The 21935-nt window shown below is 44.3% G+C and overlaps 1 protein-coding gene across 6 annotated transcripts in view; it reads right to left on the bottom strand.

Annotated features, from left to right (window-relative positions):
- Positions 1-21352, bottom strand: part of LOC137384696 (BTB/POZ domain-containing protein KCTD8-like) — a 352009-nt gene extending 330657 nt beyond the window's left edge. For 5 of the 6 annotated variants that reach the window (XM_068059031.1, XM_068059202.1, XM_068059366.1 and 2 more), the window contains exon 1: positions 20539-21352. In XM_068059031.1, coding sequence (XP_067915132.1) covers positions 20539-21352 — 814 coding nt within the window. Of the gene's footprint in view, positions 1-20534 lie in introns of all 6 variants that reach the window. The other variant, XM_068059280.1, reaches the window with a different exon arrangement.
- Between the last annotated feature and the right edge of the window lie 583 nt (positions 21353-21935).

Raw genomic sequence — 21935 nt, 5'->3', positions numbered from 1 at the left:
GAAGCCCCCAGCATCACAGATGCCAGTCTTCAGCCAATTCGATTCACTCCACGTGATATCAAGAAACAACTGAAGACATTTGATACTGCAAAGGCTGTGGGTGCTGACAATATTCTAACAATAGTACTGAGGACCTGTGCTCCAGAACTTGCTGCGCCCTTCGCCAAGCTGTTCCAGTACAGCTACAACACTGGCATCTACCCAGCAATGTAGAAAATTGCCCAGGTATGTCCTGTACACAAAAAGTAGGACAAGTCAAACCAGGCCAATTACCGTCCTATCAGTCTACTCTCAATCATCAGTGAAGTGATAGAAGGTGTTGGCGACAGTGCTATCAAGTGGTATTTGCTTAGCAATAACCTGCTCAGTGACACTTAGTTTGGGTTCCGCCAGGGAGACCCAACTCATGACCTCATTACAGCCTTGGTTCAAACATGGACAAAAGAGCTGAACTCAAAAGGTGAGATGAGAGTGACTGCCCTTGACATCAAGGCAGCATTGGACCGAGTATGGCATCAAGGAGCCCTAGCAAAACTGGAGTCAATGGTTGTGGTTGTTAGAACATAGAACATAGAACATTACAGCGCAGTACAGGCCCTTCGGCCCTCGATGTTGCGCCGACCTGTGAAACCATCTGACCTACACTATTCCATTTTCATCCATATGTCTATCCAATGACCACTTAAATGCCCTTAAAGTTGGCGAGTCTACTACTGTTGCAGGCAGGGCGTTCCACGCCCCTACTACTCTCTGAGTAAAGAAACTACCTCTCACATCTGTCCTATATCTATCACCCCTCAACTTAAAGCTATGACCCCTCGTGTTTGCCATCACCATCCGAGGAAAAAGACTCTCACTATCCACCCTATCTAACCCTCTGATTATCTTATATGTCTCTATTAAGTCACCTCTCCTCCTCCTTCTCTCCAACGAAAATAACCTCAAGTCCCTCAGCCTTTCCTCGTAAGACCTTCCCTCCATACCAGGCAACATCCTAGTAAATCTCCTCTGCACCCTTTCCAAAGCTTCCACATCCTTCCTATAATGCGGTGACCAGAACTGCACGCAATACTCCAGGTGCGGCCGCACCAGAGTTTTGTACAGCTGCAGCATGACCTCGTGGCTCCGAAACTCGACCCCCCTACTAATAAAAGCTAACACACCATATGCCTTCTTAACAGCCCTATTAACCTGGGTAGCAACTTTCATGGATTTATGTACCTGGACACCAAGATCTCTCTGCTCATCTACACTACCAAGAATCTTCCCATTAGCCCAGTACTCTGCATTCCTGTTACTCCTTCCAAAGTGAATCACCTCACACTTTTCCGCATTTAACTCCATTTGCCATCTCTCAGCCTAGCTCTGCAGCCTATCTATGTCCCTCTGTAACCTACAACATCCTTCGGCACTATCCACAACTCCACCGACCTTCATGCCATCCGCAAATTTACTAACCCATCCTTCTACACCCTCATCCAGGTCATTTATAAAAATGACAAACAGCAGTGGCCCCAAAACAGATCCTTGCGGTACACCACTAGTAACTAAACTCCAGGATGAACATTTGCCATTAACCACCACCCTCTGTCTTCTTTCAGCTAGCCAATTTCTGATCCAAAGCACTAAATCACCTTCAATCCCATACTTCCGTATTTTCTGCAATAGCCTACCGTGGGGAACCTTATCAAACGCCTTACTGAAATCCATATACACCACATCCACGGCTTTACCCTCATCCACCTGTTTGGTCACCTTCTCAAAAAACTCAATAAGGTTTGTGAGGCACGACCTACCCGTCACAAAACCGTGCTGACTATCGCTAATGAACTTATTCTTTTCAAGATGATTATAAATCCTGTCTCTTATAACCTTTTCCAACATTTTACCCACAACCGAAGTAAGGCTCACAGGTCTATAATTACCAGGGCTGTCTCTACTCCCCTTCTTGAACAAGGGGACAACATTTGCTATCCTCTAGTCTTTCGGCACTATTCCTGTCGACAATGACGACATAAAGATCAAGGACAAAGGCTCTGTAATCTCCTCCCTGGCTTCCCAGAGAATCCTAGGATAAATCCCATCTGGCCCAGGGGACTTATCTATTTTCACACTTTCCAAAATTGCTAACACCTCCTCCTTGTGAACCTCAATCCCATCTAGCCTAATAGTCTGTATCTCAGTATTCTCCTCGACAACATTTTCTTTCTCTACTGTAAATAATGACGAAAAATATTCATTTAACGCTTCCCCTATCTCCTCTGATTCCACACACAACTTCCCACTACTATCCTTGATTGGCCCGAATCTAACTCTAGTCATTCTTTTATTCCTGATATACCTATATAAAGCCTTAGGATTTTCCTTGATCCTATCCGCCAATGACTTCTCGTGTCCTCTCCTCGCTCTTCTTAGCTCTCCCTTTAGATCCTTCCTGGCTAGCTTGTAACTCTCAAGCGCCTTAACTGAGTCTTCACGTCTCATCCTAACATAAGCCTTCTTCTTCCTTTTGACAAGTGCTTCAACTTCTTTAGTAAACCACGGCTCCCTCGCTCGACATCTTCCTCCCTGCCTCACAGGTACATACTTATCAAGGACACGCAGTAGCAGCTCCTTGAATAAGCTCCACATTTCGATTGTGCCCATCCCCTGCAGTTTCCTTCCCCATCCTACGCATCCTAAATCTTGCCTAATCGCATCATAATTTCCTTTCCCCCAGCTATAATTCTTGCCCTGCGGTATATACCTGTCCCTGCCCATCGCTAAGGTAAACCTAACCGAATTGTGATCACTATCACCAAAGTGCTCACCTACATCTCAATCTAACACCTGGCCGGGTTCATTACACAGTACCAAATCCAATGTGGCATCGCCCCTGGTTGGCCTGTCTACATACTGTGTCAGAACCCTCCTGCACACACTGGACAAAAACTGACCCATCTAAAGTACTCGAACTATAGTATTTCCAGTTGATATTTGGAAAGTTAAAGTCCCCCATAACAACTACCCTGTTACTCTCGCTCCTGTCGAGAATCATCTTCGCTATCCTTTCCTCTACATCTCTGGAACTATTCGGAGGTCTATAGAGGTCAATCATCTCAGCTCCAGGACATCACTGCAGGAGTTCCTCAGGGTAGTGTCCTAGGTCCAACCATCTTCAGCTGCTTCATCAATGATCTTCATTCAATCATAAGGTCAGAAGTGGAGATGTTTGCTGATGATTGCACAATGTTCAGCACCATTTGTGACTCCTCAGATATTGAAGCAGTCTGTGCAGAAATGCAGCAAGACCTGGACAATATCCAGGCTTGGGCTATTAAGTGGCGAGTAACATTTACGTCACACAAGTGCCAGGCAATGACCATCTCCAACAAGAGAGAATCTAAGCATCTCCCCTTGACATTAAATGGCATTACAATTGCTGAATCCCCCACTATCAACATCCTGGGGGTTACCATTGACAAGTAACTGAACTGAAGTAGCAATATAAATACCGTGGCAAGTAACTCACCTCCTGACTCCCCAAAGCCTGTCCACCATCTACAAGGTACAAGTCAGGAGTGTGATGGAATACTCTCCACTTGCCTAGATGGGTGCAGCTCCAACAACACTCAAGAAGCTTGACTCCATCCAGGACAAAGCAGCCCGCTTGATTGGCACCCCATCCATAACCTTCAACATTCACTCCCTCCACTACCGGTGCACAGTGGCAGCAGTGTGTACCATCTATAAGATGCACTGCAGCAATGCACCAAGGCTCCTCAGACAGCACCTTCCAAACCTGTGATCTCTACCACCTGGAAGAAAGACAAGGGCAGCAAATGCATGAGAACACCCCTACCTGTAAGTTCCCCTCCAAGCCACTGACTTGGAACTCTATTCCCGTTCCTTCACTGTTGCTGGGTCAAAATCCTGGAACTCCCTTCCTAACAGGAAGTTGTGTACCTACCCCACATGGACTGCAGCAGTTTAAGAAGGCCACTCACCACCACCTTCTCCAGGGTAATTAGGGATGGGCAATAAATGCTGTCCTAGCCAGCGATGCTCCCATCCCATGAATGAATAAAACAAATATCTGCCAGACTGGGCCTGCGGAGGTGGTTAGAGAACCAACATGATCGAAAAACTTACTTGACCTTGTTGATGCAGCTGTCCATGAGAATATTGGATATTGTTGCACAACCCTGGTGGAGACAAAATCCTGCCTTCTCACTGAGGACACCTTCCATTGTGAAAAGTGGCATTGATTCAGAACAGATCTAGTACCTGAAAACTGGACATCCAGGAAGCGCTGTGAACCACGAGCAGCAGCAGAATTGTATTCAAACACAATCTGTAACCTCATGGCCCAGCATATTCCTCAGCCTACCATTACCATCAAGCCAAGGACCAATTCTGGTTCAATGAGAACTGTAGGAGATTATGGCAGGAGCAGAATGAGCCATACCTAAAATTGAGGTACCAACCTGCTGAAGCTACAACACGGGACTACAAACAAGCTAAACAGCAGAAGCAGCATCCTACAGACAGAGCTAATCAATCCCACAACCAATGAATCAGATCAAAGCTCTGCAGTCCTGCCATATCCTGTCCTGAATAGTGGTGGACAAATAAATAAGTAATGGGAGGAGGAGGCTCCATGAACATCTCCATCCTGCTTATTGGGGGAACCCAGCACGTCAGTGCAAAAGACAAGGCAGACAAGGCTGAAGCATTTGCAACTATCTTCCGCCAGAAGTGTTGAGTGGATGATTCATCTCAGCCTCCTCCCGAGGTCCCCAGCATCACACATGCCAGCCTTCAACCAATTTGATTCACTCCACATGGTATCAAGGAACAGCTTAACATGGACACTGCCAAGGCTCCGGGCCCCAACAACATCCCAGCTGTAGTACTGAAGAATTATGCTCCAGAACTAGTCGCATCCTTAGTCAAGCTGTTCCAGAGCAACTACAACACTGGCATCTACCCGACAATGTGGAAAATTGACTAGATATGTTCTGTCCACAAAAAGCAGGACAAATCCAATCCAGCCAATTACCGTCCCATCAGTCTACTCTCAATCATCAGCAAAGTGATGGATAGTGTTGTCAATAGTGCCATTAAGTGGAACTTACTCAGCAGTAATTTGCTCACCGATGCCCAGTTTGGGTTCAGCAGGTCCACTCGGCTCCAGACCTCATTACAATCTTGGTTCAAACATGGTTACAAAAACTGAATTCCAGAGGTGAGGTGAGAGTGACTGCCCTTGACATCAAGGCAGCATTTGACTGAGTGAGGCATCAAGGAGCCTGAGTAAAATTAAGGTCAATGGGAATCAGGGGGAAAACTTTCCACTGGTTGGAGTCATACCTAGCACAAAGGAAGATGGTTTGTGGGTGTTGGAGGCTAATCATCTCAACCCCAGGACATTGCTGCAGGAGTTCTTTAAAGTACAGTCTTCGGCCCAACCATCTTCAAATGCTTTATCAATGACCTTTCCTCCAACATATGGTCAGAAGTGGGGATGATCGTTACTGATTGCACAGTGTTCGGTACCATTCGTAACTCCTCAGGCACTGAAGCAGTCCGTGCGTGCATGCAGCAAAACCCAGACAACATTCAGGCTCGGGCTGATAAATGTCAACTAATATTCGCATCACACAAGTGCCAGGCCATGACCCTAACCAACAAGAGGAAATCTAACCACCTCCCCTTGGCATTCAATGGCATTACCATTGCTGAATCCCCCACCTGGGGTTACCATCGACCAGAAACTTAACTGAATCAGCTATATAAATACTGTGGCTACAACAACAGGTCAGAGGCTGGGAATTCTGCGACAAGTAACTCACCTCCTGATTCCCTAAAGCCTGTCCACCATCTACAATGCACAAGTGAAATACTCTCCACTTGCCTGGATGAGTGCAGTTCCAAGAATACTCAAGAAGCATGAAACCATCTAGGACAAAGCAGCCCCTCCAGTACCTTGAACATTCACTTCCTCCACCACCGATGCACAGTGACAGCAGTGTGTACTATCTACAAGATGCACTGCAGTAATTTTCCAAGGCTCCTTAGGCAACAAATTCCAAATACGCAACCTCTGCCACCTAGAAGAACAAGGGCAGCAGATGTATGGGAACACCACTACCTGCAAGTTCCCTCCAAGTCACACACCATCTTGACTTGGAACTATATTGCCGTTCCTTCACTGTTCTGTGTCAAAATCCTGGAACCTCCTCACGAACAGCACTGTGGCTGTTCCTACACCACCAGGACTGCAGAAGTGTAAGAGAACAGCTCATCACCATCTTCTCAAGGGCAAGTAAGGATGGGCAATAAATGCTGGCCTTGCCAGCGATGCTGACATCCCCTGAACAGATAAAAAATAAATAAATAAAGAAGTTGAAAGTGAGATAAGTTGGGAGAAGAGAAAATTTAGGTGTGAAATTGATTGAAAATTATGAGGTCATGACCTATAATTGCATTGTCCAGTCCTCCTTTGACCTGAATAACCTATACTTTGTTTGATTTTAAAATTAGTAAAATTATAAAACCTTGTACACTATGCTAAATCTACAAAAACTCTGTGAAGAGATTAATTTTAAATGAATGTTAGATTAGATACCCAGGAGTCAGCAGTGATTAGTGATTAACCACACAGATGTCCACTTATCATAAAAGTGTCCAAATAAATAATAAGCACAGCTGAAAGTTTTATACTGGACTAAGACCACAAGCTGAAAGTTTGGAGTGTGAAGTGTTCCAGGCAAGTGGAGAGTATTTCACTTTCCATCCTTTATAAAAGCATGAAGCAACTTGGATAATCACTGAGCCATAGCAACTCCGAAACTGATCATTCCCTAACTAAACAAGCTGGCATTAGGATCCGATGGCCCCCAGCAATATTGGACTAGGCAACCCTACCCAACCTGCTTCTTCCTTTTTAAAAATTGTATTGCTGTTTTTGTTGTCATTGTGGTTTATAGTCATATTCATAATTCAGTAGCCTGTTATAAGTAATGAATGGTCCCAAGTAGCAGCAAAGTATTACTGAGCAGTGCCTGCAGGGTATCACCCACATATCATATAAAATTGTATCAAACAATATTGGAAACAGTTGTGTCACCTTACTAACCCAACCTACATGGACAAACCGAGTCTGATCATCAGTAGCTGAGGGCAGCCAGATTGTAATGTCATCAAGGTCAGAATAATAACAAGTGTAGGCTTCTACTTCATTCACAAAAGAACTGCTTAAATTTAATTCTAACCCTGCATTGCTGAGAAGCCCTTGTACTGAATACAGTCCTCTCTTTGGTTGTGATGTATCCCTGACTACAATATTCATCAAGGAGCTGCAGGACCCCAGTACAGCGGGTTATCTATAGCTGATGCTTGATGATTGCTTACAGCCGGCTCTGCGATTAAGCAGTATGTACCTGTGCAGGTCCTGAGGTCATAAAACATTCATGCATTCCTTTATTCAGGCTGGGGAGCTGTATCTGAAAGGTAATATTTTACTTTGTCTTGCCTCATTTACTAAATTCTTATATATCTTTCATTATAATTTATTTTATTGACATTAGAATTCTAGATCAGTAACAATGGAGATTTCCTTTGCACCATGTAACAGTATCATAAACACATCTGGTATAGACAGGTTTTGTTACACCTGGGCCCTAAAGAAAATCTTCTCTCTATTTGTCCCACTTTGACAATCTTGTGTGTAATATATATTTTATGTGGTAAGACCAGCTTCCCCATGGCTTATTGGGCTTACACATTTAGTAGCCAGGGCGTACAGATTGTATGCCTCAGATAATCATTGTGTAAAACACTGACGGGCACGCTGACTTTGCTGATCTCAATAGTACAGGTACTACAATGTGCTCCCTGAGATCGACTAATTCATTACAGATTGCTGATTGGGACAGAGAAGATCAAAGAAAGAACAAAGAAAATTACAGCACAGGAACAGGCCCTTCGGCCCTCCAAGCCTGCGCCGATCCAGATCCTCTATCAAACCTGTCGCCTATTTTCTAAGGGTCTGTATCTCTTTGCTTCCTGCCCATTCATCTATCTGTCTAGATACATCTTAAAAGACGCTATCGTGCCCGCGTCTACCACCTCCGCTGGCAACGCGTTCCAGGCACCCACCACCCTCTGCGTAAAGAACTTTCCACGCATATCCCCCCTAAACTTTTCCCCTCTCACTTTGAACTCGTGACCCCTCGTAATTGAATCCCCCACTCTGGGAAAAAGCTTCTTGCTATCCACCCTGTCTATACCTCTCATGATTTTGTACACCTCAATCAGGTCCCCCCTCAACCTCCGTCTTTCTAATGAAAATAATCCTAATCTACTCAACCTCTCTTCATAGCTAGCGCCCTCCATACCAGGCAACATCCTGGTGAACCTCCTCTGCACCCTCTCCAAAGCATCTACATCCTTTTGGTAATGTGGCGACCAGAACTGCACGCAGTATTCCAAATGTGGCCGAACCAAAGTCTTATACAACTGTAACATGACCTGCCAACTCTTGTACTCAATACCCCGTCCGATGAAGGAAAGCATGCCGTATGCCTTCTTGACCACTCTATTGACCTGCAATCAGTCAAAATTTCTGCTCCTTAGCATTAATCAGAGGACTGAATTTTATGACAACAGCTGAAGTCCCACCACTGGGGCCGAAAGCGTGAGATGAACCCGGCGGCAGAACCTGGGGAGGCATATTCCCATTGGTGGCCAATTAAGTGGCCCTACTAAGGACGGCGGTCCGTCTCCAAGAGGGCTAGAAGATCAGCAGCCTCAGCAGCGCCCCTGCTAGTGGTGGCCATTGCTAGGGCTGCACCTGCAGAATGAGGGTGCATCGATGGCTGTGCACCCTCGAAGACAGGTAAGTAGGGTCCAGAGACGCTGGGGCCAGGGAGGCAGGCCTCGGGTATCGGTGGGGGAGGTGTTGCTGAGGGCAGGCAGCGTCATTGCCGTAGGGGCAGCCATTGTAGCCGGGAGGCCCTCATGGGCCATGGAGTGCCCCCTCCCCCACCCCCAGAGCTGACTGGGAGGCTGCCAGGTTGGTGGGAGGTCGGAAGAGACCTTTAATTGGCTACTTAAGTGGCTCAATTGAGCTCCCGGCAGGCGGCACATCTGCCAGCTTTCCCCCCGCTGTCAAAATGGCATGTCGGCGGGAAGACATCAATCAACCCAACTGATGGCTTCCCGCGCCATTTTGACACCCTTCCCACCTTCCAGCCCATTGCCAAGAGATTGTTAAAATTCCAACCAGAGACCCTTTATACATAGATATATTGAAGTCAGATAAGGATAGATAAATCAAGTGTAGACAGGGTCTGTCCTATTTGTGATGTTCCCTTCATCTTTAAACCTTGTCGCTCACTGTTAAGGCTCATCTGTGGGTAATAGCAACTAGGGTGAGATGCTGCAGGGTAACTATTAACCATAGAGCCATCTCTCTGCAAGGAGTCAACAATTTTAGAAGCAGAGAAAATAGGTTAGGAAAGAAAAAAAACAGTTATAAGTTTTGATTTTGAGAAACACTTCTTTTCTTAAGTCATTGTTATCCAGATGTTCATCGGTACCATTTAGAAAGTACACAAAAGGATTGTAGTTGGAGACATTTGGTTTTTGCTTGATTCCTTCCAAAGTCCTGTGTAGATGAGATGATACAGAGGAAGCCACATGTAGAAATATAAAATACTATTTTCACATTAAAGAATCACATCATTACAGCCACAAGCCCAGAACAATGTACATACGTAACAATTATGTCATGCAGATCAACACTGTACCAATCAAGTATGTTTTCTGAAAATAGAAAGAAAGAAATTGCATGTACATAGTGCCTTTCAGAACCTCAGGACATCCCAAAACATTTTACATCCAGTGAAATACTTCTAAAGTGTAGGGCTGGGTTTTATCTTTTCGAAGCATGGGCAGCAGGGGAGCCCAAAGTTTTAGCAGCGCGTCCATCAATGGCTTTTTAAACCCATCCATTGCATTTGCATCTGGATTCCGGGTTTCCTGACCAATTAGCATCAGTAGGCATGGTGACAACCTGCATGAGTCTATTTCAGTTGAAATGTTTAAAGGGACCCTGCTATGATGAAACATGAAGCATTGTCCAGGTGTTTCAACAGAGGTAGAAAGTGCAGCAATGGACTCGCAATGTTGCAAGGCAGCAGATTACTTCACAGATGCCTCCCCAGAGCTGATGCTGTGAGTTGTAAGGGATCACAGGGAGATTTTCTTCCCTACCAATGGGAAGAAGAAGCCTTTCTCAGAAAACAAGGTGGCATGACAAGAAATCGCTGACAAGGTGAGAAGTAGGAGAGTTGGGTCGTGCCCCTGGATACAGTGCCAGAAAAGGTTTAATCACTTTATCAGGTCAGGAAAGGTGAGTGTAATGGCACATTCAAGTATATCCTGATGTCCATCTAACCCCAACTTCCCTCATTCTTGTCTTCCCAAGCCTACTCCTGCACATCACTCCTCATACCAAATTACTTTGTATATGCACCCATCCCTCTCTGTCTATGCACCTCCTCACGTCCCATCTGACCATTGACCTCTGACATTCATCCTCTTCTAATTACAATATCATACCTTCCCTTCACAGTGACCCTTCACAAATGTTGGCCCATCCATCCACTCAACACAGTCCATTACTCTCACTCATAGGTCTCTTCTTTCCCTTCTTGCAAGAGGAAAGGGCACAAAACATCAGGGAAGGGCAAAGAACCAGAGGTGGCCCTCTAGTCATTTCCATACTTACAGCTGCAGAGAGGAGGTTCTGAAGATAAGCTGTCTCGTCATGCTGAGCCATTGAAGACGGAGAAATGGAGGGGCCCCAACTACATGGTCACAGAATTAAATATTGCATAGCCACACAGGATACAACACGCACTCATGTTGACTTGATATCTGCAGTCAATGAATCTGATCATGATGATTTAACAGCTTTTTACCTTGAGCTATAATTCCCATCTTTCATCTCCCACAGGTCCTTCAAGCATCCCGCAGGAAGGAGGATGAAGATTCATCAGAGGAGGTCACTCACTCTGAAGATGCACCATCATAGAACTCATGCAGACTATATACCAGCTCAGATACACACACATCAGTGGGATTGGCAAGACATTAGTTGGGTTTTCAAACGGTGTGCCACACAGCACAAGTGATCAAGACCAGGTAGTGGAGACAGGGACAGCAGTGGAGAGCCTCCTTGGAGAGTGCAAGATGGTCCAAGCTTTGCTCAACTGGATGCAGATGCTGAGCCTTGGAGACTGTCGACGAACAGTATACTTCTGGAGCAGCAGCAGAAAATGTGTGAGGTGCTGTCAACCTTTCCAGCTGCAATGCACACACTTGGAGAGATTGGAGGAGTTTGTCTCTAATTAAAGTACCATGATGTCACAGGCCTTTTCAATGATGTCTATGTCCATGGAAAGAGTGACCACCTGCATGGAGCATCAGACGCAGCAGGTAACGAGTGCATATTGGCCCTCACCAATGGCCTGCACACTCAGAATGACACCTTAAACAAGACTGATGAAAATCTAACCCTGGCCGGTCAGCATCTCACTGATGTGCAGCAAAGTGGTCTCCAGCTGATTGTTAGCAGGGAAGTTTGGGTAGACCATCAGAGAGAATATGATTATAGGGGACATGGAAGTGAGAACTCAACTCAAGGTGCTTCCAATTCTCGCCCATTGTTCCTTGAGAGTTGTGGGAGTGATCGCCCTTGACATCAAGAAAGCATTTGCCCGAGTGTGGCATCAAGGAGCCCTAGTAAAAAACAGTCAATGGGAATCAGGGGAAAAACTCTGTGCTGGTTGGAGTCATATCTTAATGCAATGGAAGATGGTTGTGATTGGAGGCCAAACATCTCAGTCCCAGGACTTCACTGCAGGAGTTGCTCATGGTAGTGTCCTAGACCCAACCATCTTCAGTTGCTTCATCAATGACCTTCCCTCCATCATAAGATCAGAAGTGGGGATATTCTCTGATGATTGTACGATATTCAGTACCATTAGCAACTCCTCAGATACCGAAGCAGCCTGTGTCCATATGCAGCAAGACCTGGACAACATTCAGGCTTGTGATTATATGTGGCAAATAACATTCACACCACACAAGTACCAGGCAATGACCATCGCCAACAAGAGAGAATCTAACAATCTCCCTTGGCATTCAACGGTATTACCATTGCTGAATCCCCCATCAACATGCTAGGGGTTATCATTGACCAGAAACTTAACTAAACCAGCCATTTAAATACTGTGGTTACAAGAGCAGGTCAGAGGCTGGGAATTCTGCAGAACTAACTCACCTCTTGACTGCCTGTCCACCATCTACAAGGGACAAGACAGGAGTGTGATGGAATACTCGCCATTTGTCTGGATGAGTGCAGCTCCAACAACACTCAAGGAGCTTGACATCATCCAGGACAAAACAGCCTGCTTGATCAGCAACTGTGGGAGTACCCGCACCAGATGGACTGCAACGGTTCAAGAAGGCAGCTCATCACCACCTTCTCAGGGGCAATTAGGGATGGGCAACAAATGCTGCCGTTGCCAGCGACAGTCACATCCCATGAAAGAATATAAAAAAATAGGAAGAGTAAAGATTTGTAGTGGCTGTTTAATACAATGTTAGATTGTTTTAGATCAATTTTTTTGTATGATTAAAATTACATGTTTGCTTCACTTTCTTGTATTGCCCTTTTTGCCTGGCAAGTTTTTTTTTATTCTTTCATGGGATGTGGGCATCATTGGCAAGGCCAACATTTGTTGCTCATCCCTAATTACCCTTGACAACTGAGTGGCTTGCTAGGCCATTTCAGAGGGCAGTTAAGAGTCAGCCACATTGCTGTGGGTCTGGAGTCACATGTAGGGCAAACCAGGTAAGGACAGCAGATTTCCTTCCCTAAAGGACATTAGTGAACCAGATGGTTTTTTACAACAATTGATGATAGATTCATGGTACTGAGACTAGCTTTGTTTTTATTAATTAATTGAATTTAAAATCCACCAGCTACCATGGTGGGATTTGAACCCATGTCTCCAGGCTATTAGCCTGAGCCACTGGATTATTAGTTCAATGACATTACCATTACCATCTCTCACCTTCTCACATGTGATGAATGGTAAGACAAGGGTGAAGGATGAACAATTGGTGTTTGTGACAGGGATGCTTTGTTGATTGTAGGACTGCTTTGTGTTGGAGGATGGGGGCAGGGTGGTAGGGGGGAGCAAGTGGGTTCAAACTTTGCTTGCCAGATAGGTTCAGTCTAACTGAAGCATGCCAGAAATAGGGCATCCTGACAGCTATGTGTACCACTGCTGCAGCCTTTGCCACATCAAGTCCCTCCTCCTCCTCCTCCTCATGTTCCTCCTCTTCCTCCTCCAAAGAGGCAGTGCGCTCAGCACCTTCATCCTCCTGGAGCTCACTGTTGCTATGCTGTGCAAGGCGCAGCACACCACTATCCTTCTCAAGACCCAGACTGGTGTATACTGAAGGGTGCCCCCAGATCTGTCCAGGCCTCTAAACCACATCTTCAGCATCCCAATTGCTTGCTTGATGACAGCTCTGGTGGTCAGGTGCCTTCGATTATATTTCTCCTGGGCATCATTGTCTGGGCTCCTAATAGGCATCATTAGCTATGTCTTCAGTTGGTAATCCTCGACTTGAAGGAGCCAGTCACGAACACTGCTTCAAGGTGTGAAAAACTTAGGGAGGCCTGACTGGTGCAGAACGAAAGCATCATGACAGCTCCCTGAGAAACTTACACAAACATGCATGATGATCTTTTTGTGGTTGTACATGAGCAGAACAAGGATGAAGTGGAAGCTCTCACTTGATGAAGACTCCAGGGTGATCTGGGGGGCATCTTGATTGCCACATGTGTGCAGACGATGACTTCCTGGATCTGTGCAAAGCCAGCAAGAATCACAAAGCCGAGCGCCTATTCATTTTGACTGGCCTCTTCAGTTGCAAAGTGTACATAAATCATGGCCTTGGCAAACATGGCATCAGTCACCTGTGAAATGCATTTTTGGGTGGCAGATTACGTGATTCTGCAAATGTCTCCTACAGATCCCAGGAATGAGCCAGAGGCAAAGAAATTAAGGTTTCTGATGAAGGGTCACTGACCTGAAGCATTGACGATGCTTCTCTCTCCACGGCTGCTGCGGACCTGCTGAGTATTTCCAGCATTTCTTGTTTTTATTTCAGATTTCGGCATCTGCAGAATTTTGCTTTTAAATTAAGGGTGGTGGTGACTTTGACAGCCATTGGAAATGTGTGTCCATCTGGTCCACTTGGCAGCAAATCTTCCATGAGGTTGCAAATGTCAAAGATCACCTTCCACGATATCCTAAGCTTCCTGAGGTACTGGTGCTCTGACATGTCCAGGAAGCTTATCCTCTGCCTATAAACTCTATGTTTTGTTTCTCACCTCCTGCTGTTGCTGCTCCTGCAGCTGGTGCTGTTCCTGCTGCTGCTCACCTTGTTCCTCATCTGAGGTCCAATGTAAAGCTGCATAAGGGGCACCCATGCTGAACTGATGTTTGGCAGATGGCAAGTGTGGAGCAGACACACTAAATCTCAAAGGAACATAGGACATAGGAACATGAGGAGGCCATATAGCCCATCGAGCCTGCTCTGCCATTCAATATGATCATGGCTGATCATCCATTTCAATGCCTTTTTCCCACACTATCCCCATATCACTTTAAGTCATTGGTATTTAGAAACCTGTCAATCTCTGCTTTAAACATACTCAATGACTGAGTTTCCACTGTCCTCTGGGGTAGAGAATTCCAAAGATTCACAACACTCTGAGTAAAGCAATGTAGTTGAACTCACTTCCAAAATAGTGCAAATCACTTCCAAAGCAATGAAAACACACTCTCAGAACAAGTCCTGTGTCAAAAGCCTTTCACTTTGGCAAGGAAGCAGGTGTGAGATCACAGTACTTAAAGGATGTTTTGCCTATCATTCATTCAGCCTCCTTAAATCCCTTTGTCCTCTCATCTTGATTTCACTGGTGAGTTCCACAAAACCCAGAAAACCCACACATACATGGATAAAGTTGATGTCCATAGTTAAAACTGCAATTATTGACCTAGTAACATATTACAATTGGCAACCTCCCTCTCCCACTGGTTTCCCATGCACAGCCGAACACACTGAAGTTAAAGGCAGAAGTCAGCGGGTTGCTACCAGCTTCCTGACACACCGTAAATTTCAGTCCTTATGGCAGCCACCTTCTCCCAAACTCACTCACTTTTTCAGGCTAAAATTCTCCCCATTGTCACTGTGGTAGTGTAGGAAGAACAGTTAACAGACTTTGCATACAGCAAGTTTCCACAACCAATAATGAGATAATGACCACATAATCTGATGTTAGTGACGTCAGTTGATGGATAAGTATTGCCCAGGACACTGGGGAGAAAACAAACCAAATCTTCTCAGAATGAGACAATAATAAGATATAAAGATAATTTTATGAAGTTCCATTGCCAACACATCCTCAGGAGATGTGAGTGCAAACCAGAATAAAACGACACATATCACTAATTTACTCAGCATTAGTGAGGCTCTGCTGGCTGTGGAGCCTCATGCAAATCGCTTTGATATATGTATTATCAAAATTAATTTCATTAAAAGTATCATGGCACATAGTATAGTGCCTTTTTTTCTAAAGCGAGATTAGATAGTGTAGTGGTTTACATAATGGACATGTTATCACTGGGGAAGGGCACAAATCAGACCATATTTGTGGACCAAGTGTGAAAGGTGTTGAGGGTTTTTTTTACTGTCTTCACCTGGTCTTATTGTAACAGGGTTTAATTTTAAACACACTGTGTTTTGAGCTCCCCTTTTTATGAATCCTTGTTCACAACTTTCCAATTATAAGACAAAGAAATGAGTACAAACAGGCTTTCTGTGGTTGAAAGAAGAAAGATGAAATTTATTAAACCTTAAACTCGAATGCGGTTAACGCCTACTGATATATGGAATGCCCATGCTAGCATGCACACGCGATACACACATGCAAATAGGGACAGAAAAGAGCAGAAGAAAAGATAAGTAGAACAGTTTGAGGCAATATCTTGTTACTGTTTCTCAAACTCGTTGTAGTCTTGAGTTTCGTTGGGGCCCAATATTCATCTTAAAAGTTGTTCACGTAGGAGACTGCCCTCTCTTTTTGTTTACAGGTCTTCACAAGATTCAGTTCCATGGGAAAGAGATGGAGGCAGGCAGACAGTAGAGGAGATGTTCTCAATGCCAGGAGAGATCTTTACTCCATGAGCACATGGCTTTGCCTCTGTTCTAATCCTTTGTTGGGAGTTCAAATTCCAAAAACTCCCAGGTTGCCCAGCAGGTTAGTCATGTGACTAGCTCCTTATATGGAACAGCCTCTCCTGCGAGGTTTGTGGATTGTATCTTCGCAGTCTCTGGAATGTTATCTCCCCCCAGCTTCTACGTCGGGTAATCAAAAATTCATTGTTGGTTGAATGAGTCAGGGCATGGCCCTTTGTCCCTAGTTCCAACACTGTCGGTTACCGTGGAAATGTCTTTCTGGTCAGGGGCTTGCAATTTTAAGTTTTAATGTTCATGTGGAGAAATCCTGTGTGCCTCAATCTTGGCAGGTGTGGGCTTTGCCTGACAGTGGATAATAGATGCTCGTGCTTACTGGGTCCTAAAAATGCTTTTGGCAATCTCAATCTACTTAACAGTTCCTAATTAGTCTCAATTAGAGAGACCCCAAGGTGATGTGGTAAATGAAAAAATGTTACACTGGTACAGGGAGGGGGTTTACTTTTTACTGAGACATTTTGTTAAAAGTGCACAATGCTAACACTGGGAACTTAAAAGGAAAATAACCCATTCTCCAGCAGTAATTTTCCTCACCTTGATGACCCCAAAATTCACAAAACATGAAAGTAAATGTAAGAGTAGCTCCCCTTAATTTTCATGTCCAGTAATTTCTCATCCAGGGTCAGGTATGACAAATGTAACACCAAACCTCTCAGTTCCATCCAAACTTCTCACTTCCATCTCTGTATCGCATGTCATCAGACAAGTGAAGTTGGACTGCTTACAAAGAAAGTAGGAATACATAATGTTTGTGTAATACCATACTAACTTGTAGACAAAAACATAATTTTATAGCTAAAGTGCTGAAGTTCAGAAAGCCTGCAGACAGACATTATTACCCATACATGTGTGAAATGTGTCCAGATAAATTAGTTATATGTATGGTCCAAATAAATTTATAATGATTCTTTTAATTTTCGAAGTAATTTTAACTTTTATCATTAAAAGGTTAGTTGTATTACATCGACCAATACTTTTCGAAATCTGCATACTGTTTTGTAATGAAAATAACATTTTAAAAATATAATATGGCAAGTAACAAACTGAAGCATTTCCTTGCAAATTGCAAACATTACAGTTGAGTTTTAAAAGTCCCAAAACAAATATAGTGTGCACAATATTAGGATTTTGAATATAGTCTCTAGTCTCTTATTGTTCATTCCAGCTGGAATGTTGAAGTTGCCTGTTATCTTCGTATTTATTTTGTCTCTGTATCTCTTGTACTAGCCAGTTGAGCCCTTGGACTCAAAGCACCAATAGGGCTGGGAAAATAAATTTCCCCATTTTGTTTTTTGTTTGAGTTATGCCTTCCCTTTGCTCCCCATCCACTCTGCATTCTGGAATTGCCACTGATATTTCCTCTACCTATTTATTTGTGACTGTGCCTCTGATTGAACCTCTGCAAATGAATGATAACTTATGCAATAAATTGTTGTATTTCATTAATTCACTGTGCAGTTGGGCTAGCTACTGACAAGGCTAGAAATCACTAAGTGTGATATTAGCATACAGACACATATATATACATAGCCTGCTATTTTAGTAAGGGTTAAAATAGCAGAGAAATTAATGCCCTACAGTTACAATCAGCTTTTTATACTTTAATAACACACACAGAGTGATTTCTAGGCTGCAATTTGTTAAAGCTGAGCTCGATCTAATTTACATTAATTATAATAACCATAAGGCTGAAACTATTGTTTGGAGTTTAGAGAGAAATGAAACATGAAAACAATTGTCAGAAAAATGCAAAGAGTATTCCATGAGGACTTTGTAGAATCATTGGCCTGGATTATATTGTGCAATAAATATAAATACTCATTAAAATTTGAAAGCAGATTTTATGTCCTGGCAATGTTTGAGCGTGCACAAACTGATCCGTGCCAAGGAACAAATAAAGCAAGCCAGCTTACCCCTTCTTCCAATGCATACCTAAAGAAGAGGCCAATTGAAACAAAGTTCTGAATGAACAAAAGGTTAATCGCACACCATATGTACGAATCATTTTTTTCCCCAATTCACAACAGTGGTTTCCATTAACAAAACCTAATTTGACAATGACTAAGCTGAAAGGTCAAGGCTGGTTGTGCACAACGCCACCAAGGTTGGAATGGTAATGTAAAATCATAAAGTAGCCATTGAGCGATGTTCAGCTTGGGTTTTAAAAAGCCTTAAGATTGTAAGAGAAAGGAAAGACCAACGGAGGTCCAGTGAAAGATTGAGTTAAAGTAGCGGACTATGTGATGAGTCTTCATTTCAACACAGTGGAGTTCGAAGGGAGAAAGGGTATGTAGAACAGGACCTTTGAAACTCACAAGGAATATGATGAACGTTCACAGGCACTCCAACCATATTATAAAGCAAAGGAATGCAAGAAAGTGATTGGAATTCAGACAAGTTTATGACTAAAAATGAAATAGGGATAACTCTGGAATTCGTGCATAAATTTATATCTAAAACTGTTAATGTCTAACACCTTCCAGTCTTGACCTGAAAAATTAACTCTTCCTCCCGCCACAGATATTGCTTCACCTGCTGAGTGTTTTCCAGTATTTTCTGTTTTTTTTTTATTTCAGATTGGCAGCATCCGCAGTATTTTGTTTCTGATTTCATTTATTAACTAATATTTTAGCTTCAATTACTCAGCTAGTGTGATTTAAACATATTACTTGATGAGCAGCCACGGGATAGATCTATCTCAAACTTAGCAGCTGCCCAATTCAGAACAATGGTATCCCATGGTGTCTAGTCCTGTATCCCCACATATATATGTCAAGTACGCATTTATGTGAAGAATAAATAGGGGGTTTAACAGATTGCATGCATGATTGGCTTGCTTATATTCAAAATTGCATAGATGCCGACTCAATTACACGACATCTGTTTACTATTGGCAGCAAGGAGTCCAACACTATTACGAGCGCGTTCGTGCATGCACTGCTTGAAGACCATACATATAAATCATTCAGTGTTGCCTCGTTAAAAATTACAATAAGACCAATAAGAAACAAATAAACTAATAGACTGTGACAGCTGCGAGTCTGCGAAAACGGCCTGAAATGTTTTCCTGCCTCAGTAGAGATGTCACTAGAATGAACAGTCTGCAGTCTGGGGCTGCGCTATCGATCTCGGCAACTGAAAGGAGATATTCTGGCAAATATAAAGTAATCCATACGCAAGACTTTTCCTCGATCGACTCTGCGCTCTCAAGTGAGATTATTTTTCTCGTATTTGATACGGGGTTGTGCTCCCTCCCTTCACTCAGTCTCTCTCGTGTTTACATTCAGAAGAAAAGGTTCTGTTTGAACTAACAGAAGCTGATTCCAATCCTGCCAATAAAACAAAATCTCTTTCGTGGTTTTCCTATCCAATGATTTTATCAGTTTTCTCATGGGCTGGATAATTGGAGCTGACCTGAAAACGGTAAAAAGCACCGAATCTTATCAGAGGTAAATTCAGTATTTCATGAGAGAAACTTTTAAAAATGCATTTTATTTGCATATATTATTCAGCCGGCTGATATCTTATACTGACTGAAATTCTACATCAAGTCAAAAGGAAAACCAGACCATGATTATGTAGTTTATAAACTTGGCGAGTTGTTCCCTCACCATGCCAGGAAGCTCCTCTAGTCGCTTCCTGTTGAAAATTCCCTCCCTGCTTTAAATGTATGGCCCCTTTCTCTTCTAACTAGGGATGTGTTCAGCCCTAAAGAAACGTTGTTTTTGCTCTCACATCCCAGCAGGGATTGGATACGATGAAGCGCTTGGTATCACTAGACTGGATGGTAACTACCCGTCCGAAGAGAGGCGCAGCTCAGCGTTTTGTCTGAATGAATGAATTCAATATTCCGGGGGAGCGGGGGGCAGAACTGATTTATGCTTCATAATAGTGTTTAACTCGTACATGCATCAAAAATTGACTAAGGAAAGTGGGCAATAACACAAGCTATTCCAGAAAAGATTCAACCTGAATGAAATATTAATTAGAATACTCTATCGTATTTAGTGAGTTGCACAAGAACTTCGCACACTTCGATTCTCGCATCGCCACCTCTCTGGGACCCGGGATATTAGGTTGAAGTTTCTCCTGTTTGCTGTTAAGGTCTCACCGCTAAATAAATGTAAGTACTGCAGGCTTGAAACTCACGGAAGAAGATGTACTCGGTGTAGCTGCTCCACATCTTGTCGTCCCTGTACTGGTTGATGAAGGTGGCCGTTCCGGTGGAGTTACAAGCCACCATGTGGAAGCCAGCCTCGGACAGCCTGTCGAACGCTTGCTCCAGGTAGGTGAACTTCAGGTAAAACCTGGAAGTGTACTTTTCAGGGGGGCGGTCGGGGTCTCGGCTCTCGTTCAGGGTGTCTCCGAAAACCTCCTTGGTCAGGGCGATCCTGCCACACACCATGATCCTGGCCACCCTGCGAAACTTGGCATCCGCCTGGTTATCCCGCACTAAAGTGTAAGAGCCGCGGTAGCCGATGGTGATAAAGCCCGATCTCTTGTCTGCTGACGCCGAGTCAGGGACATTCTTGGCCAACAAATCACTGCTCTGGGAGTTCTCCTCAATGTCACTCTGCAATGTCTCCTCTGTCACCGAGCTCTGCTTGATGACCTTGGGCATCAGAAATTTGACCAGCTCGCTGAGCTGGAAGTGCTCAGCCTCTCTGAGCAGTCTCTCCTTCTCCGGGAAGTGCTCGGGCAGGACCAGCTGCTTGTCTCGGAGATAATCCAAGATGTACCTGAAGAGGAAGCCGTCCCGGTCCAGGAAATACCGGCCCCTGTTGTCCCTGGGAAGCACTTTGAGATTGTTTTTGCAGAACAGGTTGGCCAGGAGGGAGTCGGAGACACTGAGCAAGGTGTCGTGCTTGGTGACATACACCTGCCCGCCAACGTTCAGCTCCACCACCTCGGGGAACGAGCTGGCCATCTCGCTGATGGGCAGCACGCTGTCGCGGACAGCCATGTCTTGGATGAAGCTTGGAGTTGTGGTGGGGAGCAGGAGCGTGGAGACGGTCTGTCTGCTGATCTCAGCTCCCAGGCGAGAGTCTGCACATCCCTCACTGGGAAGATAGCGTGCCGGCTCCACGTGAAGGTGACGGGAGGACGGAGAGGGAGAGTGGACGCATGCATGTGATGGAGGGAGGCAGACTGACAGTGCAATGGAGCAAGTGGCAGCATCATTCTCCAGAAGAGAGTCTGGGGAAACACCCTGACGTCAGGCCGGTTGCAGGGGAGGTTACTTTTCAAGTATAGACTGAAAGTAAAAGATATCCAGAAAAACCCTGTCCCCGCAGCATTGTGGACCCCAACTGGCGGAATCATCCAGCTACAATTAAAGTTCGTATTCACCGGAAACTTTAGCGTGTAGATACATTTAAACAAGCTCTCGAAGTTACTGCTTTCCTTCTTAAGATAATGCTTTCTAAAATCTATCTGGAAACCGGGCATTAATAAATTCAACTGAAAATATCTATTCGCGGTCCCATTATATCGGTTGAACAGAGATGTTACTGCTGTTTGCAATGGAAGTTTCTCTCTGTAGAATA

This window comes from Heterodontus francisci, chromosome 1 (genome assembly GCF_036365525.1).
Source record: "Heterodontus francisci isolate sHetFra1 chromosome 1, sHetFra1.hap1, whole genome shotgun sequence".
Lineage (NCBI taxonomy): Eukaryota > Metazoa > Chordata > Chondrichthyes > Heterodontiformes > Heterodontidae > Heterodontus > Heterodontus francisci.
The sequence above is the reverse complement of the archived record's forward strand: the minus strand, read 5'-3'. Positions and strand labels throughout refer to the sequence as shown.